Below are 11087 nucleotides of genomic sequence, written 5' to 3' on the forward strand. Positions count from 1 at the left end.
TGTATGTTTTGGTGTCAGTGCTGAGATTTATGGAAGCCCATTTCTGCCACTTAAAAAAGAAAAATATGGAAGTTAGGAAATTTAAAAAAAATAATCCTAATTCATAATCATGAGAGAAAAAGTGAAAAATTATGATTAAAAAAGTCTTTGTATCTCATAATTATGACTTTTTATCTCAAAATTATGACTTTTTAGCGCATATTTTTGACTTTTTATCTAATAATTGACTTTTTAATCTCATAACTGAGTTTTTATGTCATAATTTTGAATTTTATCTCATATTTCTGACTTTTTATCTCATAATTTTGACTTTTTATGTAATAATTATGACTTTGTATCTCAAATTTGACTTTTTATCTACAATTTTGACTTTTTATTTCATAATTTAAAATTTGTTTTATATTTATGACTTATCTAATTTATGACTTTTAAACTCATAATTATGAGTTTTAATCTCATAATTTAAAATGTGTCTCAAATAATAATGACTTCTTTAATCTCGTATTTGACTTATCTCATTATTTTGACTTTTTCTTTTTTCTTTCTTTTTTTTTATACTATAATTATGACTTTTTAACTCGGATTTTTTTACTTTTTATCTCATGATTATGACTTAAGATATTTTTGTTTTTTCACAAATTGCCTTACTTTCACATTTTTTCCCTTCAATAAGCGGAAATTTGCTTCCACAGAAATTGCGTTGACTGCACGGACAAAGTAGGCAAAGAATAACAGGTGTAACCAATCACGGTAATGATGCAGCAGGAAGCCTAATTACTTCTATTAAAACACCTGTTGAGAAACCTGGCGGCTTCTTTCATGTCTGAAGTGAAGCAAGCACAGACATTTCTATCCGGTAAGTCCTACAACTTAAAAAAAAAAAAAAAGGAAAAAAAAAACAAAACAAAAAACAATATTGTGGCGGAATTAAACTTCTTAAAGTGTGAGACTACTGATGTAATTTAAAAAAATAAAGATTTCATAATTTGACCACCAGGTGGCAGTGCTGTGCAACAATAGATAAGAGCGGCGCAAGAGGAAGAAGGAAATAAGCTTAACAGGAAAATAATGCCATTTATTTCGCTTTTTTTTTCAGTTTAAGGAGAAAAAACAGAAAAGCACACCTGACATCCAACGTGCTACTGTATCAGCATGCATCATTGTTACCTTCAGGCTGCAAACCTCCGGTGAAAACATCTAAAGGGAGCTAATAGCCTAACAAGCAAATACAGTTTGAGTGACAGCTAAGAAGTGCTCTCTCATTGGTCAGTTTCGGATCAGATGCTATGAGAGTCCGTCCTTATCCCCAAGGCTGTCCAATAGGCTCGCTGTAAAAATACCATGTGGGCGGGCCTTATATTTATTTCCCAGCCCTACCCGGCTTATCGGTTATAAAAAGAGGGTGCAGCTGCCGCTCAGTTGGGGAAATCATCACTTTCCTTCGCTGCAGGTGGTACGTAGATCCTGAGAAGACTTGGTTTATGTAAGCAGCACGCCAAGAAGGCTTTTCCTCAGGTTACGTCGTGCTTCAGGTCAGTGTGAATCATTTATTTTCTCCTACTGAGCTCTAAATGTAGCAGTCTGTTGGGTGTTATTATACCAGGAAGTCAAGGTCATTGTTGTGATGTCTGCTATCGCAGTAGTATCGTTTTTCATGCAGAAGTCGAGCTGTATTGTTTTTGTGTGTGTTAGAAGCAAGGCAGGGCTCTGTAGATGAGATGAGAAACAAAGTGCATCTGTTACATCAGATTTCCTGCAGCCTGGCTGCACTCCAGTGTGTGCAGCAACCATTGTGATCAGTGACTTTATAACCTTTTGGGCCTTTGTTTTAGAGTTAAGATTATTTCTTAGCAAGAGATTTTCTTTTAAAAGCTGCATGAGTAAAAGGTGCATGCACATGTGGTAGTGATTGGGATGCATTTATGTCGATTCTGCATGTATTAATGTCTTTTTAGAGTCATGCATTTGTATGATTATGCACTATATATGTGGTGTTTCTTTGTGTATCTTTTCTGCATCCTCATGTTGCCTCTTCTCCTTGCAGATCATCTACTTCTAGAAAGCCTTGTAACACCTTTTCTACCAGCTCTATCCTGTAACCTAAAGCCTTCAAAATGATGCAGATCAGCAGCGACTCAGCCAGCAACAAGCACTCTCTCATCAACGTCATGCACCGCTTCATAGCAGCCGCCAACAACATGGACGAGACCATCATGGTGCCGAGCCTACTGCGAGACGTGCCTCTGGAGGATCAAGTGAATGCAGCCCAGGTGGAGCCCAACAACAACCACGAACCGCCTTGTTCCAACAAGCAGAGGGACATGTACGAGCACTACCTGCTCCTCAAGTCCATCAAAAACGACATGGAGTGGGGTCTGCTGAAGAGGGAGATGAGCAGCGGCACAAGCTTCCTGGAGATGGCGGTGAAGCAGGAGGAGCAGCAGCCAGTCACTGGGAGCCTGTCCGTCGACGACCACTCTGACCTGGAGCATCAGTTTCACTATCACCTCAGGGGACTGTTCGGTGTTCTGTCAAAGCTCACGCTACAGGCCGACCACCTCACCAACAGATACAAGAGGGAAATCGGAGGGGGAAACTTCATGAGATAAAAGCCACGACCAGCTCGTCTTCCTTTGACCTTGTTCCTGTCCTTTCCCTGCTTGACTTGCACATGGGATGTGTTGAGAAGGGCCCAAACATTTCTAACAGTTCTCAAACTGACCAGGGAAACCACTTTGACTTCTCTCACTCCTGTAGCGACACTCCGACTCTCCCCTTGAACTTACCTGAAGCCAGTGACGCCTGCACAGGTCCCTCTGTCAGAGCAGAGGTCGACTCCTTGTGCCCGGTGGAGGTTTATTAAATCTGTTCCCATGTCCAGATGAAGCACAGCTCTGGTTTATGCAGAAACGTGTCCTCCCCTTTTGATTTGGTCCACTATTTCCAAGTTGAAGCTAAATTTTTCACCAGGTTTTGAATAAAAGGTTTCTGACTGTAGGAGAAATTGAATGCTGGTTATTCTGTCCCTCCTGTACATCTTATTTTAAAGCTGAGCTGAAGGGCTCTCAACCTGTTGAGGTTTTAAATATTTCCACTCAGTCTTACTGTAACATGGCGTGCCTTGACTTTTATATTCCCTCATGCCCTGTTCAGTTACTCTGCCCAGCGTCTGACTGCTTTCTTCAAGGTGTTCATAATGAAATGATGCATTTCTTTGTCCATGGGTATTTCAAAAGACAATTTTATATTAAATCAAATAAATAATTTGACTCTTGCTGTTGTCTTGTTTTTGTTTTAAAGTATTTATGCCTGGGCAGGATGGCGTGAAAGTGTTTTTTGACATGCATTAACGGGAGGAGACCAAAGCTGCCTTGTTCTTTTATGTTGCTGAGCAGCTTTATGTAACGTCTAGGATTTAAAGTGCTTTACAGAGGATTTACCTAAAGGAGAACACCTAAAGCAGTGTTACAAAACTACATGGCTCTGAAGCTGAATTTATCTCACACCTTTTTGGCATTGCAGTTTTATGCAAATAGTCTGTTGTGCTCTGAGGCAAATCCCCTTCAATGTTTTTGCTGCACTCTAACTGAAAACCATGCAGCTTTTTGCCCTTAAGGGTGCAGTGAGTGAGCACATTTTTTTCTTTAGTGCATCTATACATGTTAAGTGTTACTTTAACTTAGTCCTATTTTGTATGGAAATCCTTCACATCTCTTACAGGTTTGCTTATATCTGCAATCATCTCAGACATTTTTATATGGCAATTAAAGATGCAACTCTTCAAAGAATAATGCTTGGAATAAACATTTCAAGGAGTTGCATGCTAAAATCCTGGCAGAAATGCATGCAGAGATTAAAAAATGAGGAAGGAAGTCAAGTTGTGTGAGTGCATATGTGGTAGAAATGATCACTAAACATTAGGCTTTATATGGTGCAAAAGAGACCAATGCATTTTAAGGATTTTAACTTATGCATATTTAAGTTTTAATATTGCAGCAGTTAAACTTTAAGATTATACTCGTGAGTAAATGATATCGATGCCTGTTCCAGTACCACTGCGACTAAAAATTGAGTCCTTAGCATCTAATATTGGGTAATATATTGTTTAATTTGCAGGCAAACTCCTGCACATTGTCTATAGCCAGGCTATTCAGTTGGAGGCCCTTTAAGCAGAACACTTAAGCTCAAACTGATCCACAAAAGTTGAGGCAAATATGAAAATCAGATCAAATGTCACCACTACCTTAAAAAAACAAAAAAGTAGATGCACAGTAGAGAACAAAGGGCCCAACAGCAAATAGACGACACCACTTGGCTCTGACTTTTTCTGTAAGAAGACTTAGGAGTAGACCTCATGTTGTGAGCAAAGACATAGCTCCTTTTTTGGGGGCTGTGCAGGACTAGAGGGAGCTAATTTAGTGTCACTACTAGTGGCAAGAAATTAGGGCAAAAGAACAGGCCATTAACAACCACAAAGACCGCCAGTGCATAGCCTTGTGTCAACTGAAGAGGTTGTTATGGATGAGAAAATACAACACAGTTTGAATGCAGCTATAAAAATCATAAATGATTCATCACATATTATGTGTCATTAAATGTCCTTTCATGTGGGATCCTTTTTCAGGTCCCTATTCCAGACTAACTGAGGAGCTCTGGTCAACAGTGTAAGACAGAGATGCTCAAGTCTTGACTCTTTTGTGATGACTTGTGGCTCTTTAAGTCTAACCTGGAAGAATAATTCTCCCAGAAAACTTAAAAAAGGACATTTTGACTTCAGAAATTATCCATCAAAAGTCACATTAATCAGTCGGTTTCCCACACTTTTACATTAGACTTTCAACTGCCAACCTTTATTTTTTTGTCTGTTTCCATCAGGTGTTTTTAGATAAAGTTGTTTTTTTTTTTTTCAAAATATTACTTTTTTGCCAATCATATCTTAATTTTGTCAACTTTGTCACACACACTAAAATTGATCTAATTTTTATTTTGATAATTCAAGATGAAGGTCACGTTTTCAGTTATCATTAAGACATTAAGTAAAAAAAAACAAAACGACAACATTATTTTTAACTTTTTTCTACTCATTTGAAGTATCTCATTTCTGAATTTCATGATTTTCTAATCTAATCTTTAATATTAACCATATTAAACTAATAATCCTTTTAAATAAATAAGTTTCTAAAAGTTGTTTATGGCATATGAATTAGCTGATATTTTAACTAAAAAGCAGAATTAAATGAACAAAGGATAATGCATTTCTTGTAAAGTGAACAAAACCATCATCTGACTATCTTTTTAACCTAAATGATTACTGTATCTTAACCCAGCTCTCTGCATGCCAGTTAATCAAGCAGCTTTGACTTTCCAGGGAGCGCATGGCTAGAAACCCCCAAATGGATAGATACATTTATGACAATGTGTATTGAATGCAATAAAATTAGTTTGAAAGCAATTAGCATGAATCTTAATATGAGGGTGCAACAAGCTGTATGCTATAAAGGAGGAGGCTGGGGTGGAGGAGGTTAAGCTTTGCCAGCAGCAGCACTGTGGTGAATCAGCATCAACGCAAGCAGGGATTAGTGAGAGGTGCGTCATATTTAAACACACCGCTGTGTTGAGAGAGAGCTGTGGGAGCTGGGAGGCAGTAATTATGATCAGCTAATGCAAAGCTTCACTTTTTCAATGATTTGTCTCTTTGGTTAAGACAGGTTGAGTCCTTGTGATGTAAGAGTTTGCAGTTTTTGATGGATTCCTCCTTTCTTTTAGACCTTTCCTATGAAACAGCTCTATCTTTTTTAAGCTATGGTAATTTTAGATACCATCTATTGCCAAAATATCACCAATTGCGTCATTTAAAATGTATGGTATTAAAAGTGCTGGATCAAATATTTTTACAGTTTTCGTCCAAGTAATGCAAGTAACCAGTCATGCCACTGAAATAATCCCAGAGAAAATGATCAAACAGACAGTTTCCTTATGATTACCTTTAAAGAGAAATTCATTGCAGCAACTGAGCATGCAATTATGTCTTTATTTTCCCAGCTAACATCACAGGCTGTAAGAAAACCCCTTCAGCCATCAACCTACTTTTGTGGTTGTTTATCTCAGTCAAACACCGCTGACATTTACAATCAATTTAGTCATTCTAAAGGGTGGCAATAATATAGGAGCCCTACAGGCTGTAAAGTGTGTTGACCCATCAGCTGTGATAACACTTTGCTTCATTAAAACAATAAACTTGTTGGAAAATTAATGACACCTGCAGGCACTGAGACAACAATCCATGCTGGAGATTAAGGGGTTTTGGATCAGTTTGATCCGCATTTTGTCCCATTTATTCTGATCTCAGCAGCATGTAGGTGAAACATTACATTGACGTATATGTTGCTCAAACTGGTTGCACTCACCAGCTGCCATATCAATCCATCACTGAGTAAAAACCCGCCCCTTAGCAACAGTTCAGCCAGAGCAGCCAATCCGGTGGCAGAGTTTTTTTCTCCTCTCTTTCAAAGAGCGAAGCAGTGATTAAGAGATAGTGATGTGATGAAGGGCACCCAGGAAGCAAGTGTAGGGCAGATGAAATGATGCTCCTCTGACCAGGAGCAGCGTGTATGCCAGGGGCCAGAGTTTGCATAAAAAGTGCTGCGTGAGCCCTGCGGTGAGCATAGCTACAGTCTTTTTTTCCACTCACAATGGCTCCATACAAACAGAACAAAATGGCAGTGCTGGTCAGTGTGCTCCAGCCTACTCTGATAAAGTGGGTCAGCTGAAAGGGTGACAGCTGGCCTGACGGTGGACGTGAATGGAGAAAGGAGTTTCTAGACATGAAAGATTTTACATTTGAATAAAATCTAAATCTTAAATAAACAGCAGTCAAACTACAGGTTTATATGTGGTTTAGGGCAAAAGTCATGCTTTTAGGGAAAGAAGGCCTTTCTTGACAGGAATGTGGTGAGAAAACTGATGTTACTTCTCACAAATGTCTGTTAAATACAGCTAAACCAGCTGACACTTAGCTTTGGTTATCTTATATTTGATCTGTATAAACTAGGGCTGTCAAGCAATTCATGATTTTAATTACAATTAATCTCAACTTTTTGTACCGCCTTAAACTAAGGTTGATTACCTTGCTGTTTGGATACATACCTGCTTTTATTTTGAAAGAAAGAGAAATTTTAGATAAAATGAAATGATTTCACCACAGACTAAAGAACTTTAATGGTTGATAACACAAGGTTCAGACTTTACTTGTCCTCTGAGCTGTCTCTTAGTTTTTAAAGTAAAGTGAGAAATTAAGAAGAAGTAGCAGACTTATAGCAGCCACGCTGGCGTGGCTGAACCAAAGTGTGCTGAAAGGATCATTAAAGCATGCGATTAATTCAGACGCTCTGGATGCAGACCATAGATCTCTGACGCCTCCTCGTGCGACTTTATTCATAAACAAATTCATGCAATAACCACATTGCAAACACGGCAGACATGGCAACATTTGAGAAATAAAACAGAGAAAAAGATCAGAGGTCTAAATTATGAATAGACCCGTTTTAGAAATAGTTGGGGGAAAGGTGGCTCACTCTAGCTTTGTTAGCTTTAGCTAAAGTTAACATAGCTACGTAGTTAATGTTTCTTTGTCGGCCAGTGTACCTGAGTTAGCTTTAGCAAGGTGAGTGTCAGCAAACAAAGCCAAAATCTGACTTAGTTACACTGGTTTGCACTAGAATAGCTACAGAGCGTATGAAGCTAACATTAGCATCGTAGTGTCCAAGTACAGATATCCATAAGCATCATGAGCTTTAGCTTTGTTGGCTACATAGTAATATTATCTATGTAGCTTACGCAGCTAATGGAGCTACATAAGCTACATTTTCTACATTATATACTATGCTATGAAAGCTAAGTTTGCTATGCTATCTACATAGCTTATGCAGCTAACAGCACTATGTAAGAGATGTTTGCTACATGATCTATATAGATTATGTTGCTAACATTAGCTTAGTAGCTTTGTTAGTATATATGGGCATTACAAGATTTAGCTATGGTAGCTACAAAACTATGTAATCTGCATAGTTTACATAGCTAATCGAGCTACATAAGCTATGTTTGAAACATTATCTGCAACTAGTGGGGCTATGTAAGACATGTTTGCTATGCTATCTATGTAGCTTATGCAGCTAACAGCACTATGTAAGCCATGTTTGCTACATTATCTGTGTAGCTTATACAGTTAACAGCGCTATGTAAGAGATGTTTGCTACATGATCTATGTAGGCTATGTAGGTAACATTAGCTTAGTAGCTTTGTTAGTATAGATATCCATGAGCATTACAAGATTTAGCTGTGTTTGCTACAAAACTATGTTATCTGCATAGCTTACACAGCTAATGGGGCTACATAAGCTACATTTGCTACATTATATGCGTAGATTATGCAAATAATGGAGCTATGTTAGCCATGGTTGCTATGCTATCTATGTGGCTTATGCAGCTAACAGCACTATGTAAGCTGTGTTTGCTACATTATCTATGTAGCTTATGCAGCTATGCAGCAGTGCTATGTAAGCTAAGTTTACTACACTTTCTGAATGGCTTATACAGCTAATGGGGCTATGTTAGCTATGTTTGCTACACTTTCTATATAGCTTGTGCCGCGAATAAAGCTATGTAAGCTACATTTGCTGCATTATAATGTTTTCATGGACTCAAAGCCAGCTGGGAGAATAATAAAAACGCCTTTTCTGCTTTAGTGCAGTTCTTTTCTCTTTTTTAAATAAAGAAATGTCCAGTTCTGGCAAAACAGCTGCGATAGCTTGTCCGAGCTGATCGCTTCCCCAGTGGAGGCCATTGTTTACTGGTTTGCAGTATTATTATAGCATGGCCATAATTACCGCAAACTCATGCTGGGAGACTTGCTTACACATTTCTACTGCCAGTTCAGATGAAACATTCACTTCAACTACATCCAAGTGAATTGCTTCAGTGGCAACTATTGATAGACAGATAGATGGATAGATATATAGAGAGATGGATGTATATATATATATATATACATATATAGATAGATGGATAGATGGATGGATAGATTCTTAATTAATCCTGAGGGAAATTCAAGAAAGAGAGAGGGGGCACCCAGATTTGAACTGGGGACCTCTTGATCTGCAGTCAAATGCTCTACCACTGAGCTATACCCCCACACACAGCTTATCTACTTGCAATACAACTAATCCATGGCCGTAGCTACAGCCTCATTCTCCACAAACACCGATGGATCTGCCTGATGACAGACACGGAATCTGGACAGTCCATCAGCTTTGCAAAGTTACCTCATATAAACTCTTGTGAATTATGGAGAGAGCTTGCTGGACTTTGGCCTGTAGTTACAAAACTCAACCAAAGGTACTTTAAATGATGAGACATGTCTTAAATTGTTTAGTATACAAACTTTAAAAAATCAGGGCTTTATTAAGGCTTCTTTTCCTCTCTCAAGTAAGAGAACTTAATAAATAACTGATAAATTTTGGATTTTTTTCTTGAGTTTAGTATGAATTACATAAAAATATTTGAAATGTCTTATTTGGTCGTGAAAACTAGCTTCTTTGTTTTCATTTGTCGCCGTAAGCTTATCTAGCTCAATGTAACTCTGTTTGTAGGCTAATATTTAAATTGGCAATACTGCTGTCTAGAAGAGACAAATATTTATCAGTCTACTTGCATTTGGGCGGAAAAATCCCGCCATTAACCCATTTTTTTTTATGTTAGGTAACAGAAAGGTAAACACTGTGTTGCATAAAGCTGTGTAGTTTAGCTAACGTTCAGTATATCTTTGAGGAAAATGTGATTTGATTCAAATCCAACCATGACACTGATCTTTTGTTATACTCTTCAGCCTGCAAGCTTGCACAAATTGTGCCAGACGCCTTCATGTCTTGAGAAACCTGAGAGCAAACGGCTGCAGGACATTCCACATTGAGACGGCTCCAGAGTTTTGAGGATGTGCTGCTCTGTTACACTCATCAGCTGTTCAGGGTTACTAGGTTCAAATTCCAAAATTACATTTGATATTGCATGCATGTGCAATCTTCCTCTTGTGCAAAGCACTGAAGGCTTTAGAGAAATTAAGGGAAAGATGTCTCAATGTGTGACCTCTCCTTTCAGGTTTTTGGTGTTGCAGATCTAGGTTCAAGTTAATATGAGGGACGGATCTTTGGACTTCTGGTGATGAAAGGCGTCTTAAATCTCTGCAGAGTTGGACGGTCTTTGTCCCAACCCGCCCGCCCAGCACGATGTGGCTGCGTGATCACACAGACATCTGCCTGTTCTGGCTTCACCTCAGCAGCCCTGCCTGCTGCCAAATGGCTATAAAACTCCCACCTGATAGGTAGAAAGCACCAGAATGCCACACAGAGACAGGGTTATTACTTTATGATGAAGGTCAACCTGACACAAGAGCTGCAGGATGATGGATGAGGTTGATAAGGTACTTCTAAAATAAGATTTGAGGCTTTTAAACTGTTCCAGTGTTAATATGCTGAATGTCTGGCTGCCTCACCGACACTGCTCTTATCACCAGGTCACCTCGCTATGGCAACTGAGCTGCTCCCTGAGCAAACACCTGAGTGCATTCAGTGTTTTATTTGTATTATATCCCGGCGGGTTTCAGTTAACCTTTGAGCTTCCTGTAAAATAAGGAAAAAAGACAAATATATGCAAACTTGAAACTAAAAGTACATCCAGTAGGAGGCCATCAGCTTCACTTATCGGCAACCAGTCCTGACTCTCAAACCTGAAATACTGAATGTCTGTCAAATGCAACCTTCAAATGACCAAGCTAAACGCTTATGCCCAAGACTCCCAGGGAAACTGCTGTTTGAGAAAAAACTGGTTTGTTATTGTGTAATGTGATCAGTGCTGCCTGCGTGCATCAGAGTAAGTGTTGCTTAGCATTACCATAGTTTAAAATCTTCTCATGTGAAATACGTGAAGCCTACATCATTGTGTGCGGGTCAGATACACAATATGCCTCCTTGTCCTGCAGAGATAATGAGAATCAGCACGCTCACTGATGGCATTAAGATGATTGTGCACATGGCC

General features: G+C 38.8%; 1 protein-coding gene and 1 non-coding gene across 2 annotated transcripts; one reads left to right on the forward strand and one right to left on the reverse strand.

The window, feature by feature from the left end:
* The first annotated feature begins 807 nt into the window (after positions 1-807).
* Positions 808-3274, forward strand: mid1ip1l (MID1 interacting protein 1, like). The gene is made up of 3 exons (XM_041798202.1): positions 808-856; positions 1451-1532; positions 2045-3274. The coding sequence occupies exon 3, from the start codon at positions 2115-2117 to the stop codon at positions 2607-2609; it is 495 nt and encodes a 164-aa protein (XP_041654136.1). The 5' UTR covers positions 808-856; positions 1451-1532; positions 2045-2114; the 3' UTR covers positions 2610-3274.
* Positions 3275-9116: 5842 nt separating this feature from the next.
* Positions 9117-9188, reverse strand: trnac-gca. The gene has a single exon. It is a non-coding gene; the product is annotated as a tRNA-Cys (tRNA).
* Positions 9189-11087: the final 1899 nt, after the last annotated feature.

The sequence above is a fragment of the Cheilinus undulatus genome, linkage group 10 (genome assembly GCF_018320785.1).
Source record: "Cheilinus undulatus linkage group 10, ASM1832078v1, whole genome shotgun sequence".
Lineage (NCBI taxonomy): Eukaryota > Metazoa > Chordata > Actinopteri > Labriformes > Labridae > Cheilinus > Cheilinus undulatus.

Excerpts from the sequence above, each read along its gene's own strand:
- mid1ip1l (XM_041798202.1), top strand. The coding sequence starts at position 2,115 with ATGATGCAGATCAGCAGCGACTCAGCCAGCAACAAGCACTCTCTCATC.